Raw genomic sequence first — 17,836 nt, 5'->3', positions numbered from 1 at the left:
ACACTATGTAACTCTACATATTAACCCCCACCATGCTGAACACTATGTAACTCTACATATTAACCCCCACCATGCTGAACACTATGTAACTCTACATATTAACCCCCACCATGCTGAACACTATGTAACTCTACATATTGACCCCCACCATGCTGAACACTATGTAACTTTACATATTAACCACTGACCCCCACCATGCTGAACACTATGTAACTCTACATATTAACCCCCACCATGCTGAACACTATGTAACTCTACATATTAACCACTGACCCCCACCATGCTGAACACTATGTAACTCTACATATTAACCCCCACCATGCTGAACACTATGTAACTCTACATATTAACCCCCACCATGCTGAACACTATGTAACTCTACATATTAACCCCCACCATGCTGAACACTATGTAACTCTACATATTAACCACTGACCCCCACCATGCTGAACACTATGTAACTCTACATATTAACCCCCACCATGCTGAACACTATGTAACTCTACATATTAACCACTGACCCCCACCATGCTGAACACTATGTAACTCTACATATTAACCCCCACCATGCTGAACACTATGTAACTTTACATATTAACCCCCACCATGCTGAACACTATGTAACTCTACATACTGACCCCCACCATGCTGAACACTATGTAACTCTACATATTAACCACTGACCCCCACCATGCTGAACACTATGTAACTCTACATATTAACCCCCACCATGCTGAACACTATGTAACTCTACATATTAACCCCCACCATGCTGAACACTATGTAACTCTACATATTAACCACTGACCCCCACCATGCTGAACACTATGTAACTCTACATATTAACCCCCACCATGCTGAACACTATGTAACTCTACATATTAACCACTGACCCCCACCATGCTGAACACTATGTAACTCTACATATTAACCCCCACCATGCTGAACACTATGTAACTCTACATATTAACCACTGACCCCCACCATGCTGAACACTATGTAACTCTACATATTAACCCCCACCATGCTGAACACTATGTAACTCTACATATTAACCCCCACCATGCTGAACACTATGTAACTCTACATATTAACCCCCACCATGCTGAACACTATGTAACTCTACATATTGACCCCCACCATGCTGAACACTATGTAACTTTACATATTAACCACTGACCCCCACCATGCTGAACACTATGTAACTCTACATATTAACCCCCACCATGCTGAACACTATGTAACTCTACATATTAACCACTGACCCCCACCATGCTGAACACTATGTAACTCTACATATTAACCCCCACCATGCTGAACACTATGTAACTCTACATATTAACCACTGACCCCCACCATGCTGAACACTATGTAACTCTACATATTAACCCCCACCATGCTGAACACTATGTAACTCTACATATTAACCACTGACCCCCACCATGCTGAACACTATGTAACTCTACATATTAACCCCCACCATGCTGAACACTATGTAACTCTACATATTAACCACTGACCCCCACCATGCTGAACACTATGTAACTCTACATATTAACCCCCACCATGCTGAACACTATGTAACTCTACATATTAACCCCCACCATGCTGAACACTATGTAACTCTACATATTAACCCCCACCATGCTGAACACTATGTAACTCTACATATTGACCCCCACCATGCTGAACACTATGTAACTTTACATATTAACCACTGACCCCCACCATGCTGAACACTATGTAACTCTACATATTAACCCCCACCATGCTGAACACTATGTAACTCTACATATTAACCACTGACCCCCACCATGCTGAACACTATGTAACTCTACATATTAACCCCCACCATGCTGAACACTATGTAACTCTACATATTAACCACTGACCCCCACCATGCTGAACACTATGTAACTCTACATATTAACCCCCACCATGCTGAACACTATGTAACTCTACATATTAACCACTGACCCCCACCATGCTGAACACTATGTAACTCTACATATTAACCCCCACCATGCTGAACACTATGTAACTCTACATATTAACCCCCACCATGCTGAACACTGTAACTCTACATATTGACCCCCACCATGCTGAACACTATGTAACTCTACATATTAACCACTGACCCCCACCATGCTGAACACTATGTAACTCCACATATTGACCCCCGCCATGCTGAACACTATGTAACTCTACATATTAACCACTGACCCCCACCATGCTAAACACTATGTAACTTTACATATTAACCACTGACCCCCGCCATGCTGAACACTATGTAACTCTACATATTAACCCCCACCATGCTGAACACTATGTAACTCTACATATTAACCCCCACCATGCTGAACACTATGTAACTCTACATATTAACCACTGACCCCCACCATGCTGAACACTATGTAACTCCACATATTGACCCCCGCCATGCTGAACACTATGTAACTCTACATATTAACCCCCACCATGCTGAACAGTATGTAACTCTACATATTAACCCCCACCATGCTGAACACTATGTAACTCTACATATTAACCACTGACCCCCACCATGCTGAACACTATGTAACTCTACATACTGACCCCCACCATGCTGAACACTATGTAACTCTACATATTAACCACTGACCCCCACCATGCTGAACACTATGTAACTCTACATATTAACCCCCACCATGCTGAACACTATGTAACTCTACATATTAACCCCCACCATGCTGAACACTATGTAACTCTACATATTAACCACTGACCCCCACCATGCTGAACACTATGTAACTCTACATATTAACCCCCACCATGCTGAACACTATGTAACTCTACATATTAACCCCCACCATGCTGAACACTATGTAACTCTACAAATTAACCCCCACCATGCTGAACACTATGTAACTCTACATATTAACCCCCACCATGCTGAACACTATGTAACTCTACATATTAACCACTGACCCCCACCATGCTGAACACTATGTAACTCTACATATTAACCCCCACCATGCTGAACACTATGTAACTCTACATATTAACCACTGACCCCCACCATGCTGAACACTATGTAACTCTACATATTAACCCCCACCATGCTGAACACTATGTAACTCTACATATTAACCCCCACCATGCTGAACACTATGTAACTCTACATACTGACCCCCACCATGCTGAACACTATGTAACTCTACATATTAACCCCCACCATGCTGAACACTATGTAACTCTACATATTAACCCCCACCATGCTGAACACTATGTAACTCTACATATTAACCACTGACCCCCACCATGCTGAACACTATGTAACTCTACATATTAACCCCCACCATGCTGAACACTATGTAACTCTACATATTAACCACTGACCCCCACCATGCTGAACACTATGTAACTCTACATATTAACCACTGACCCCCACCATGCTGAACACTATGTAACTCTACATATTGACCCCCACCATGCTGAACACTATGTAACTCTACATATTAACCATTGACCCCCACATTGCTGAAAACTATGTAACTACATACCTGCAGGCCTACAATGTAAACCAGGGACTTGTTAGTTATGGAGATCTGACCAAGGAGTTGAGTGACTGGAACCTTGGGGATGGAGGAGTAGAAAGGTACAAACAGGCTGAACAATGGGCCTAGCCTGGAGGAGAGGTGAGGGGGAAGGAGAGCGAGGAGGAGAGAGGAGGGGGAAGGAGAGCGGGGAGGTGAGGAGGAGAGAGGAGGGGAGAGGTGAGGAGGAGAGAGGGGAGGTGAGGAGGAGAGAGGAGAGGGAAGGAGAGAGGGGAGGTGAGGAGGAGAGAGGAGAGGGGAAGGAGAGAGGAGAGGGAAGGAGAGAGGGGAGATGAGGAGGAGAGAGGGAAGGAGTGAGGGGAGGTGAGGAGGAGAGAGGAGAGGGAAGGAGAGAGGAGAGGGAAGTAGAGAGGAGAGGTGAGGAGGAGAGAGGAGAGGGAAGGGGATGTGAGGAGGAGAGAGGACAGGGGAGGTGAGGAGGATAGAGGGGAGGTGAGGTGAGGAGGAGAGAGGGGAGGTGAGGAGAGAGGAGAGGGAAGGAGAGAGGAGAGGGAAGGAGAGAGGGGAGGTGAGGAGAGAAGAGAGGGGAAGGAGAGAGGAGAGGGAAGGAGAGAAGGAGAGAGGGGAGGTGAGAGGAGAGGGAAGGAGAGAGGGGAGGTGGGAAGGAGAGAGGGAAGGAGAGAGGGGAGGTGAGGAGGAGAGAGGAGAGGGAAGGAGAGAGGGGAGGGGAGGTGAGAAGGAGAGAGGAGAGGGGAAGGAGAGAGGAGGTGAGGAGGAGAGAGGGGAGGTGAGGAGGAGAGAGGGGAGGTGAGGAGGAGAGAGGAGAGGGGGAAGGAGAGAGGGGAGGTGAGGAGGAGAGGATGGAGGTGAGGGGAGGGGAGGGGGAAGGAGAGAGGGGAGGGGGAAGGAGAGAGGGGAGGGGAAGGAGAGAGGGGAGGGGGAAGGAGAGAGGGGAGGGGGAAGGAGAGGGGAGGTGAGGAGGAGAGAGGAGAGGGGGAAGGAGAGAGAGGATGGGGAAGGAGAGAGGGGAGGTGAGGAGGAGAGAGGGGAGGTGAGGAGGAGAGAGGGGATGGGGGGGAGGTGAGGAGGAGAGAGGAGAGGTGAGGAGGAGAGGAAAGGAGAAGATGGTTAAAACAATGTTCTGTTCACAAACACCAAACCTCTGAGCAGATCTACAGTAAAGTATATTTCTATTAGAGGAAGTAAGAGTGAATCATTATAGACCAGCAGCTAACCTCAGAGCCCTGCCATTACAGTCACTCACACCAGGACACGCACAGTCACACACACAGTCACCCACACACACACCAGGACACGCACAGTCACCCACACACACACCAGGACACGCACAGTCACCCACACACACACCAGGACACGCACAGTCGCCCACACACACCAGGACACGCACAGTCACCCACACACACACCAGGACACGCACAGTCACCCACACACACACCAGGACACGCACAGTCACCCACACACACACCAGGACACGCACAGTCACCCACACACACACCAGGACACGCACAGTCACCCACACACACATGAGGACATGCAGTCACCCACACACACACCAGGACACACACAGTCACACACACACACACACCAGGACACGCACAGTCACCCACACACACACCAGGACACGCACAGTCACCCACACACACACCAGGACACGCACAGTCACCCACACACACACCAGGACACGCACAGTCACCCACACACACACCAGGACACGCACAGTCACCCACACACACATGAGGACATGCAGTCACCCACACACACACCAGGACACACACAGTCACACACACACACACACCAGGACACGCACAGTCACCCACACCAGGACACGCAGTCACCCACCCACCCACACACACACACACACAAGGTCACGCAGTCACCCACACACACACGAGGACACGCACAGTCACCCACACACACACCAGGACACGCAGTCACCCACACGCACAGTCACACACACGAGGACACGCACAGTCACCCACACGGACAGTCACCCACACACACACACGGACACGCAGTCACCCACACATACACACACGAGGACACGCACGGTCGCCCACACACACACACACACGGACACGCACACGCACAGTCACCCACACGGACAGTCACCCACACACACACACACGCAGTCACCCACACATACACACACGAGGACACGCACAGTCACACACACACACAGAATGGAGATGAGCATCACAGGATGAGCCATATCTGATATGTCCATGCTTGACGCACACACACACACACACACCACTACTAGTAATAGTGAGAGCCTGAGGGTATGAATACAGTTCGTATTAAAAGTAGAGATTCATTTTTTATGAACTCCACATGAAGGATCAGAATGAGGAACATGACAGCAGCCCAGAGAGGTCATGAGAGGGTCATTAGTAGTGATGGGAGGAGACAGATCCATACAGTTACATGTCTAGTTGGCTGTAGCTGCACCAAAACTACAGTAGGTTTCTTTCATAGCGTATTCTCCATCTTTTTAAATAGGGAGACAATGTGTTTTCACTCTCTCTCTATCACACCACGAGGCCCCCCGGTAATATCACACCACGAGGCCCCCCGGTAATATCACACCACGAGGCCCCCCGGTAATATCACACCACGAGGCCCCCCGGTAATATCACACCACGAGGTCCCCCGGTAATATCACACCACGAGGTCCACTGGTAATATCACACCACGAGGTCCCCCGGTAATATCACACCACGAGGCCCCCCGGTAATATATCACACCACGAGGCCCCCCGGTAATATCACACCACGAGGCCCCCCGGTAATATCACACCACAAGGCCCCCCGGTAATATCACACCACGAGGCCCCCGGTAATATCACACCACGAGGCCCCCGGTAATATCACACCACGAGGCCCCCGGTAATATCACACCACGAGGTCCACTGGTAATATCCCACCACGAGGTCCCCTGGTAATATCACACCACGAGGTCCCCCGGTAATATCACACCACGAGGCCCCCGGTAATATCACACCACGAGGTCCACGGTAATATCACACCACGAGGTCCACTGGTAATATCCCACCACGAGGTCCCCTGGTAATATCACACCACGAGGTCCCCCGGTAATATCACACCACGAGGCCCCCCGGTAATATCACACCACGAGGCCCCCCGGTAATATCACACCACGAGGCCCCCCGGTAATATCACACCACGAGGCCCCCCGGTAATTCCCAGCCCTAGTCACGATTGGGTCAATATACTTCTTCCTCTTTACTGTAATTTCTACTCTGTTCACATGAAGAACAGCTGACATTCAGCCTATTTGTGCCCTCGATATCATCTGGAGTGCTTGATTTCCTTACAAACATGAATACACATGCTGAAAATTATTCATCCTGTTGATCAAATAAATTCATATTTACAAATTTCGAAGAGACGCTTGCACCCACACACACACACACACACTCAGAATAAATGTAGGAGGGGTTTGCTTGCGGTGCAGGAAATGATAAGTGTGTGTCTGGGTACTGGCTGTGGCAGAAGCTGCACACTTCTGCCTAGTCGGCCGTAGCTGACGCAAAGAAAAGAGACATATATCTAATACTTGTTGAGTTTCATTCTCTGGCTGACCTGACACATGGCTCTGGAGTCACACAGGGGACCAACGTCCCTCCTGAAACACCACTGACGACTGAGAGTTAAGAGCGCTTCCATCTGGTGAGTACAGTATCATACAGTATGTGGTCTACACAGGTATGATGCAGTATGTGGTCTACACAGGTATGATACTATATTACAGTATGTGGTCTACACAGGTATGATGCAGTATCATTCAGTATGTGGTTTACACAGGTATGATACAGTATTACACTGTCGTTTACGCAGGTATGATGCAGTATCATTCAGTATGTGGTTTACACAGGTATGATACAGTATTACACTGTCGTTTACACAGGTATGATAGTATAATACAGTATGTGGTTTACACAGGTATGATAGTATAATACAGTATGTAGTTTACACAGGTATGATACAGTATTACACTGTCGTTTACACAGGTATGATGCAGTATCATACAGTATGTGGTTTACACAGGTATGATAGTATAATACAGTATGTAGTTTACACAGGTACGGTACTATATTACAGTATGTAGTTTACACAGATATAGTACAGTATAATACAGTATAGTACAGTATAATACCAGTGGTGTAACGTACTTAAGTACAAATATATTAAAGTACTTCAGTAGTTTTTTGTAGAATCTGTACTTCAATTTTTATATTTTTGACAATGTTACTTTTACTTCACTTACATTCCTAAATAAAATATTGTACTTTTTACTCCGTACATTTTCCTTGACACCCAAAGTACTCATTACATTTTCAATGCTTTTATTAGCAGGACAGGAAAATTGTCAAATTCACGCACTTTCAAGAGCACACGTGGTCATCCCTCCTGCCTCCGGCCTGGAGGACTCACTAAACAAGTCATTTATACTTTCACTTTTACTTTTCACACAAGTATATTTGAGCAATTACATTTACTTTTTACACTTAAATATATTTACAACCCAAATACTTTTAGACTTTTACTCAAGAAGTATTTCACTGGCTGACTTTCACTTGAGTCACTTTCTATTAAATATTTTTTCACAGGAAAGTGAATTTCCCCCCACAAATTGTGGGTATATTTTGGGTTGCAGTTACAGCATGCGTACATGAGTGTTATAGAGCAAATGATGCAAGACAAATGGAACATATTGCTCTTATTTAGTCCGTTGATTTTAAACTACTGCAAGTCTCTTCACCCAAACCCTCACCTGCTGTGCTTCAGATTTACACTTCCTGTTACTAACCATCATGTCGTGGTCGGAGGGTGTGAACTCCACTGTGAACCTGGACTCCAACACCTCCTCCTCCCTGGTCTGCACCAACCTGTACGACCACCGCCCCGTCGCCCGCGTCCTCATGTCTCTCCACTACAGCCTGGTCTTCACGCTCGGCCTCCTAGGTAACGCCCTGGCACTGCACGTCATCAGACCCAACCTGGCCCAGATCAACTCTACCACGCTCTACTCTGCCAACCTGGCCGCCTCCGACGTCCTCTTCACTCTGGCCCTGCCTCTGAGGATTGCCTACTACGCCCTAGGTCAGTGGTACTCCACTACTACTACGCCCTAGGTCAGTGATACTCCCACTACTACTACGCCCTAGGTCAGTGATACTCCCACCACTACGCCCTAGGTCAGTGATACTCCCACTACTACTACGCCCTAGGTCAGTGATACTCCCACTACTACTACGCCCTAGGTCAGTGATACTCCCACTACTACTACGCCCTAGGTCAGTGATACTCCCACTACTACTACGCCCTAGGTCAGTGATACTCCACTACTACTACGCCCTAGGTCAGTGATACTCCCACTACTACGCCCTAGGTCAGTGATACTCCACTACTACGCCCTAGGTCAGTGATACTCCACTACTACGCCCTAGGTCAGTGATACTCCCACTACTACTACTACTACTACTACTACTACTACGCCCTAGGTCAGTGATACTCCACTACTACTACGCCCTAGGTCAGTGATACTCCCACTACTACGCCCTAGGTCAGTGATACTCCACTACTACGCCCTAGGTCAGTGATACTCCACTACTACGCCCTAGGTCAGTGATACTCCACTACTACGCCCTAGGTCAGTGATACTCCACTACTACTACGCCCTAGGTCAGTGATACTCCCACTACTACCACGCCCTAGGTCAGTGATAATCCACTACTACGCCCTAGGTCAGTGATACTACACTACTACGCCCTAGGTCAGTGATACTCCACCACTACTACTACGCCCTAGGTCAGTGATACTCCCACTACTACTACGCCCTAGGTCAGTGATACTCCCACTACTACTACGCCCTAGGTCAGTGATACTCCCACTACGCCCTAGGTCAGTGATACTCCCACTACGCCCTAGGTCAGTGATACTCCACTACTACGACGCCCTAGGTCAGTGATACTCCACTACTACGACGCCCTAGGTCAGTGATAATCCACTACTACGCCCTAGGTCAGTGATACTCCACTACTACGACGCCCTAGGTCAGTGATAATCCACTACTACGCCCTAGGTCAGTGATACTCCACTACTACGACGCCCTAGGTCAGTGATACTCCACTACTACGACGCCCTAGGTCAGTGATACTCCACTACTACGACGCCCTAGGTCAGTGATACTCCACTACTACGACGCCCTAGGTCAGTGATACTCCACTACTACGACGCCCTAGGTCAGTGATACTCCACTACTACGACGCCCTAGGTCAGTGATACTCCACTACTACGACGCCCTAGGTCAGTGATACTCCACTACTACGACGCCCTAGGTCAGTGATACTCCACTACTACGACGCCCTAGGTCAGTGATACTCCACTACTACGACGCCCTAGGTCAGTGATACTCCACTACTACGACGCCCTAGGTCAGTGATACTCCACTACTACTACGCCCTAGGTCAGTGATACTCCACTACTACTACGCCCTAGGTCAGTGATACTCCACTACTACGACGCCCTAGGTCAGTGATAATCCACTACTACGCCCTAGGTCAGTGATAATCCACTACTACACCCTAGGTCAGTGATACTCCCACTACACCCTAGGTCAGTGATACTCCCACTACACCCTAGGTCAGTGATACTCCCACTACTACTACGCCCTAGGTCAGTGATACTCCACTACTACGACGCCCTAGGTCAGTGATACTCCACTACTACTACGCCCTAGGTCAGTGATACTCCCACTACGCCCTAGGTCAGTGATACTCCCACTACGACGTCCTAGGTCAGTGATACTCCCACTACGCCCTAGGTCAGTGATACTCCCACTACGCCCTAGGTCAGTGATACTCCCACTACGCCCTAGGTCAGTGATACTCCCACTACGCCCTAGGTCAGTGATACTCCCACTACGCCCTAGGTCAGTGATACTCCCACTACACCCTAGGTCAGTGATACTCCCACTACACCCTAGGTCAGTGATACTCCCACTACGACGTCCTAGGTCAGTGATACTCCCACTACGACGTCCTAGGTCAGTGATACTCCCACTACACCCTAGGTCAGTGATACTCCCACTACACCCTAGGTCAGTGATACTCCCACTACACCCTAGGTCAGTGATACTCCCACTACACCCTAGGTCAGTGATACTCCCACTACACCGTAGGTCAGTGATACTCCCACTACGACGTCCTAGGTCAGTAATACTCCACTACTACGACGTCCTAGGTCAGTAATACTCCACTACTACGACGTCCTAGGTCAGTGATACTCCACTACTACGACGTCCTAGGTCAGTGATACTCCCACTACGACGTCCTAGGTCAGTGATACTCCCACTACGACGTCCTAGGTCAGTGATACTCCCACTACGACGTCCTAGGTCAGTGATACTCCCACTACGACGTCCTAGGTCAGTAATACTCCACTACTACGACGTCCTAGGTCAGTAATACTCCACTACTACGACGTCCTAGGTCAGTAATACTCCACTACTACGACGTCCTAGGTCAGTAATACTCCACTACTACGACGTCCTAGGTCAGTGATACTCCCACTACGACGTCCTAGGTCAGTAATACTCCACTACTACGACGTCCTAGGTCAGTAATACTCCACTACTACGACGTCCTAGGTCAGTAATACTCCACTACTACGACGTCCTAGGTCAGTAATACTCCACTACTACGACGTCCTAGGTCAGTGATACTCCCACTACGACGTCCTAGGTCAGTGATACTCCCACTACGACGTCCTAGGTCAGTAATACTCCACTACTACGACGTCCTAGGTCAGTAATACTCCACTACTACGACGTCCTAGGTCAGTAATACTCCACTACTACGACGTCCTAGGTCAGTAATACTCCACTACTACGACGTCCTAGGTCAGTGATACTCCCACTACGACGTCCTAGGTCAGTAATACTCCACTACTACGACGTCCTAGGTCAGTAATACTCCACTACACCCTAGGTCAGTGATACTCCCACTACGACGTCCTAGGTCAGTGATACTCCACTACACCCTAGGTCAGTAATACTCCACTACTACTACGTCCTAGGTCAGTGATACTCCCACTACGTCCTAGGTCAGTGATACTCCCACTACGACGTCCTAGGTCAGTGATACTCCCACTACGACGTCCTAGGTCAGTGATACTCCCACTACGTCCTAGGTCAGTGATACTCCCACTACGTCCTAGGTCAGTGATACTCCCACTACGTCCTAGGTCAGTGATACTCCCACTACGTCCTAGGTCAGTGATACTCCCACTACGTCCTAGGTCAGTGATACTCCCACTACGTCCTAGGTCAGTGATACTCCCACTACGTCCTAGGTCGGTGATACTCCCACTACGTCCTAGGTCAGTGATACTCCCACTACGACGTCCTAGGTCAGTGATACTCCCACTACGACGTCCTAGGTCAGTGATACTCCCACTACGACGTCCTAGGTCAGTGATACTCCACTACTACGACGCCCTAGGTCAGTGATACTCCCACTACGACGTCCTAGGTCAGTGATACTCCCACTACGACGTCCTAGGTCAGTAATACTCCACTACGTCCTAGGTCAGTAATACTCCACTACTACTACGTCCTAGGTCGGTGACTATAGTTGTTTTGAAGTAGTTTAAAACAAGCAACTAAAAGCAGATCGTAGGTATGTAGAAATGATACAGTGCCTTCAGAAAGTGTTCACGCCCCTCGACTTCTTCCACATTTTGTTGTTACAGCCCGAATTAAAACAAACACAATAACCCATAATGACAACGTGAAAACATGTGTTGACATTTTTGCAAATGTATTGAAAATGAACTCTTGGAAATATCTAATTTGCATAAGTATTCAAACCCCCGAGTCAATACTTTGTAGAAGCACCTTTGGCAGTGATTACAGCTGTGAGTCTTTCTGGGTAAATCTCTAAAAGCTTTGCACATCTGGATTGTACAATATTTGCACATTATTCTTTTTAAAATTCTTCTCTTTTTTTTAAACTGTCAAATTGACAGCCATTTTCAAGTCTTGCCATAGATTTTGCCACTCAGGAACAATCAATGTCTTCTTGGTAAGCAACCCCAGTGGATATTTGGCCTTGTGTTTTAGGATATTGTCCTGCTGAAAGGTGAATTTGTCTCCCAGTGTCTGTTGGAAAGCAGACTAGGTTTTCCTCTGGGACTTTGCTGTATTCTGTTTATCCTAAAAAAAAATCCCTTGTCATTGTTGCTGACAAGCACACCCATAACATGATGCAGCAACCACCATGCTTGAAAATATGAAGAGTGGTACTCTGTGATGTGTTGGATTTGCCCTAAACGTAACACTTTGTATTCAGGAAAGAAAGTTAGATTTTTTTTTTTTTTTTGCAGTATTACTTAAGTGCCTTGTTGCAAACAGGATGCATGTTTTGAAATACGGGCTTCCTTTTCACTCTGTAATTTAAGTTAGTATTGTGGAGTAACTACAAATGTTGTTGATCCATCCTTAGTTCTCATATCACACCCATGATACTCTGTAACTATTTTAAAGTCACCATTGGCATCATGATGAAATCCCTGAGTGGTTTCCTTCCTCTCCGGCAACTGAGCTAGGAAAGATGCCTGAATCTTTGTAGTGACTGGGTGTATTGATTCACCATGCAAAGGGTGACTTTTACTCAAGTAGTATTTTACTGGGTGATTTTCACTTTTACTCAAGTAATATTTTACTGGGTGACTTTTACTCAAGTAGTATTTTACTAGGTGACTTTTACTCAAGTAGTATTTTACTAGGTGACTTTTACTCAAGTAGTATTTTACTGGGTGACTTTTACTCAAGTAGTATTTTACTGGGTGGCTTTTACTTTTACTCAAGTAGTATTTTACCGGGTGACTTTCACTTTTACTCAAGTAGTATTTTACTGGGTGTCTTTTACTTTTACTCAAGTAGTATTTTACCGGGTGACTTTCACTTTTACTCAAGTAGTATTTTACTAGGTGACTTTTACTCAAGTAGTATTTTACTGGGTGACTTTCACTTTCCTCAAGTAGTATTTTACTAGGTGACTTTTACTCAAGTAGTATTTTACTAGGTGACTTTTACTCAAGTAGTATTTTACTAGGTGACTTTTACTCAAGTAGTATTTTACTGGGTGACTTTTACTCAAGTAGTATTTTACTGGGTGACTTTTACTTTTACTCAAGTAGTATTTTACTAGGTGACTTTTACTCAAGTAGTATTTTACTAGGTGACTTTTACTCAAGTAGTATTTTACTGGGTGACTTTTACTCAAGTAGTATTTTACTAGGTGACTTTTACTCAAGTAGTATTTTACTGGGTGACTTTTACTCAAGTAGTATTTTACTGGGTGACTTTTACTCAAGTAGTATTTTACTGGGTGACTTTCACTTTTACTCAAGTAGTATTTTACTAGGTGACTTTTACTCAAGTAGTATTTTACTAGGTGACTTTTACTCAAGTAGTATTTTACTAGGTGACTTTTACTCAAGTAGTATTTTACTAGGTGACTTTTACTCAAGTAGTATTTTACTAGGTGACTTTTACTCAAGTAGTATTTTACTGGGTGACTTTTACTCAAGTAGTATTTTACTAGGTGACTTTTACTCAAGTAGTATTTTACTAGGTGACTTTTACTCAAGTAGTATTTTACTGGGTGACTTTTACTCAAGTAGTATTTTACTGGGTGACTTTCACTTGAGTCATTTTTTATTAACGTATCTTTACATTTACACAAGTATGACGTTTGGGTACTTTTCCCACCACTGGGTGTGAACACTTTCTGAAGGCACTGTAGGTGTTTAAATGTAGGTGGAGAATATCCACACAGACACTTTTTCCTGAGAGACAGATCCCTGCGGTCCTGTTATGTTCCAGAAGTGGACTAACCTCTCTTGGTAATCTTTGAGTCTCCCTGCCTCTAGGTTTCCACTGGCCCCTGGGGGAGACCCTGTGTCGCGTCACCGCCCTTCTGTTCTACGTCAACACCTACGCAGGGGTCAATTTCATGACCTGCCTAGCCGTAGACCGCTTCGTAGCCGTGGTTCTCCCTCTGCGTTACACCAGGCTCTGCCGGGCCCGGACCATCCGCTACGTCTGCGTAGGGGTGTGGGTTCTAGTCCTGGTCCAGACGTTACCCCTCCTCTCCGTGACCATGACCCGGGCCGAGCCGGACGGAACCACCACCTGCATGGAGTACCCCAACTTTGAGAACGGGGCCGTGGAGGGACTCCCCTACGTCCTCATTGGAGCCGTCGTCATGGGATACGGCGTTCCCGTTGCAACCATCCTGTGTTGCTACTTGGTGTTGCTTTGGAAGCTGCGGTTGGTGACGAGAAGTAGGGTCGGTGGGCGAGGTCACAGGTCATTGAGGAGCCAGAAGGCGACGGGGGTGATAGCAGGGGTAGTGTTGGTGTTTGTAGTGTGTTTCAGTCCCTATCACATCAACATCCTGCAGTATATGATCCGAAAGCTGAGATACACACCAGACTGTACCGAGCTACAGGCCTTTCAGGTAGTTGTCTCCACACCAGCGGAGGCTGGTGGGAGGAGCTATAGGAGGATGGGCTTATTGTAAAGGCTGGAATGGAATGAATGGAACAGAGTCAAACATGAGTTCCATGAATTACAACGAGCCCTTCCTCCTACAGCGCCTTCTACCAGCCTCCACTGACACACAAACATAGGCCTATCTGTTAATATCATTGTATTTTTGTGTGTGTGTGTGTGTGTGTGTATGTGTTGACCATGAGATTGTGTATTTAAGCGTGTGTGCAATGTCCATCTCCAATCCACGTGTGACCGACTCCTCCATTAACCCCTCTCTCCCTCCCCTTCAGATGTCTCTACACTTCACTGTGTGTCTCATGAACTTCAACTGCTGCCTGGACCCCTTTGTCTACTTCTTTGCCTGTAAGGGTTACAAGAGGAGGGTGATGAAGATGTTGAGGGTTCAGGTCAGCGCCTCTTTCTCCAGCGTGGTCCGAACCGGGGAGGACACCCCCTTCAAACGGGGGGGGACCCGGGACGGGAGGAGCAGGCTGGGTAGCCACACAGCTTGTCCTGTTGCTTTAGATAATCTTACAAAGACCATTCCTGGGCCAGAGACCGAGACAGGAGTCACATCCAACCAACTACCCCTGAGACAGGAGTCACATCCAACCAACTACCCCTGAGACAGGAGTCACATCCAACCAACTACCCCTGAGACAGGAGCCACAACTAACCAACTACCCCTGAGACAGGAGCCACATCCCACCAACTAACCCTGAGACAGGAGCCACATCCCACCAACTAACCCTGAGAGAGGAGCCACATCCCACCAACTACCCCTGAGACAGGAGCCACATCCAACCAACTACCCCTGAGACAGGAGCTACATCCAACCAACTACCCCTGAGACAGGAGCCACATCCCACCAACCAACTACCCCTGAGACAGGAGCCACATCCCACCAACCAACTACCCCTGAGACAGGAGCCACATCCCACCAACCAACTACCCCTGAGACAGGAGCCACATCCCACCAACCAACTACCCCTGAGACAGGAGCCACATCCCACCAACCAACTACCCCTGAGACAGGAGCCACATCCCACCAACCAACTACCCCTGAGACAGGAGCCACATCCCACCAACCAACTACCCCTGAGACAGGAGCCACATCCCACCGACCAACTACCCCTGAGACAGGAGCCACATCCCACCAACCAACTACCCCTGAGACAGGAGCCACATCCAACCAACTACCCCTGAGACAGGAGCCACATCCCACCAACCAACTACCCCTGAGCCAGGAGCCACATCCAACCAACTACCCCTGAGCCAGGAGCCACATCCAACCAACTACCCCTGAGACAGGAGCCACATCCAACCAACTACCCCTGAGACAGGAGCCACATCCCACCAACCAACTACCCCTGAGACAGGAGCCACATCCAACCAACTACCCCTGAGACAGGAGTCACATCCGGCTGAGTAGCCCTGAGACAGGAGCCACATCCAACCAACTACCCCTGAGACAGGAGCCACATCCAACCAACTACCCCTGAGACAGGAGCCACATCCAACCAACTACCCCTGAGACAGGAGCCACATCCAACCAACTACCCCTGAGACAGGAGCCACATCCCACCAACCAACTACCCCTGAGACAGGAGCCACATCCCACCAACCAACTACCCCTGAGACAGGAGCCACATCCAACCAACTACCCCTGAGCCTGTCCTGGTCCTTGAGATGACCACTACTAGGCCATAGAGACACAGAACCACTAGTCTAGACACACTTATTTGTCCTGGGTTGTATTGAAACCAAACGGAAGAAAAAGGAACTGAAACAGAAAGGGACTACCTGAACTTGTCCAATAAGAAATGCTTGTTTTAATATTATTTATTTGCTCACTCTGCTATTTCAAAACGAATGTGAAAAAGATGGAAATCAAGGTCCCATAAACACAAGAAAACAGCAGCGCCTTTACAAGGTTCCAGAACTAAACAGCGCCTTTACAAGGTTCCAGAACTAAACAGCGCCTTTACAAGGTTCCAGAACTAAACAGCGCCTTTACAAGGTTCCAGAACTAAACAGCGCCTTTACAAGGTTCCAGAACTAAACAGCGCCTTTACAAGGTTCCAGAACTAAACAGCGCCTTTACAAGGTTCCAGAACTAAACAGCGCCTTTACAAGGTTCCAGAACTAAACAGCGCCTTTACAAGGTTCCAGAACTAAACAGCGCCTTTACAAGGTTCCAGAACTAAACCTTGTTTACAGAACAGGATGTCGTATGCAGAGATAAAATCCTTTACTGATTCATCTCCAACATTTCCGTCACATCGATCTTTGTACAGATATTTATGCTTTTCATAATTAAAAATGGTTTCACTTTCCAATACTTACTTTTTAACTGCTGTTTGAAGTGGAATTAAAACCATTCTATTTCACTGTTACTGTTTTATTTCACCAAGGTCTGGCCTATCCCTAAGTTAGCCAGGTATGAAACTAAAAACACAGACAACTCACTTCCCTAAAAGAGCAACACAACACTTCGCTCTATGAGGTAAAAGGTCAAGGAGTACCGGTACTTCCTAGTTTTTCAACATGTGCAGTGTGATGTTTTCATCTAGAACGTATAGGCCTACAGCTGGTTTGGAAGTAGCTGCAGCACATCGAGCCCCTCGTTGATCTCACTGCTCTCTAGTGGTGTTAATACAACGGTACACCTTCAGTGAACAAGTGCACACTTCAAG

At 47.3% G+C, this 17,836-nt stretch overlaps 2 protein-coding genes across 3 annotated transcripts in view; one reads left to right on the top strand and one right to left on the bottom strand.

Moving 5' to 3' along the window:
* ubac2 (UBA domain containing 2) overlaps window positions 1-17,836 on the bottom strand; it is a 32,881-nt gene that overhangs the window by 11,793 nt on the left and 3,252 nt on the right. For both annotated transcript variants that reach the window (XM_036951484.1, XM_036951485.1), the window contains exon 5: window positions 3,543-3,666. In XM_036951484.1, coding sequence (XP_036807379.1) covers window positions 3,543-3,666 — 124 coding nt within the window. The remainder of the gene's footprint in view (window positions 1-3,542; window positions 3,667-17,836) is intronic.
* On the top strand, window positions 6,374-17,531 carry LOC110496909 (G-protein coupled receptor 183). Its single transcript, XM_036951483.1, has 4 exons — window positions 6,374-7,246; window positions 8,366-8,680; window positions 14,516-15,105; window positions 15,431-17,531. The coding sequence occupies exons 2-4, from the start codon at window positions 8,392-8,394 to the stop codon at window positions 15,764-15,766; spliced, it is 1,215 nt and encodes a 404-aa protein (XP_036807378.1). The 5' UTR covers window positions 6,374-7,246; window positions 8,366-8,391; the 3' UTR covers window positions 15,767-17,531.

Source organism: Oncorhynchus mykiss, chromosome 18, assembly GCF_013265735.2.
Source record: "Oncorhynchus mykiss isolate Arlee chromosome 18, USDA_OmykA_1.1, whole genome shotgun sequence".
Lineage (NCBI taxonomy): Eukaryota > Metazoa > Chordata > Actinopteri > Salmoniformes > Salmonidae > Oncorhynchus > Oncorhynchus mykiss.
Note: the sequence above shows the minus strand (reverse complement) of the source record. Positions and strands in the feature narration are given on the sequence as shown.

Coding starts and splice junctions, on each gene's coding strand:
- LOC110496909 (XM_036951483.1), top strand. CDS start 8,392: ATGTCGTGGTCGGAGGGTGTGAACTCCACTGTGAACCTGGACTCCAAC. Junction 8,681..14,515: donor GATTGCCTACTACGCCCTAG/GTCAGTGGTACT, acceptor CCCTGCCTCTAG/GTTTCCACTGGCCCCTGGGG. Junction 15,106..15,430: donor CCGAGCTACAGGCCTTTCAG/GTAGTTGTCTCC, acceptor CCTCCCCTTCAG/ATGTCTCTACACTTCACTGT.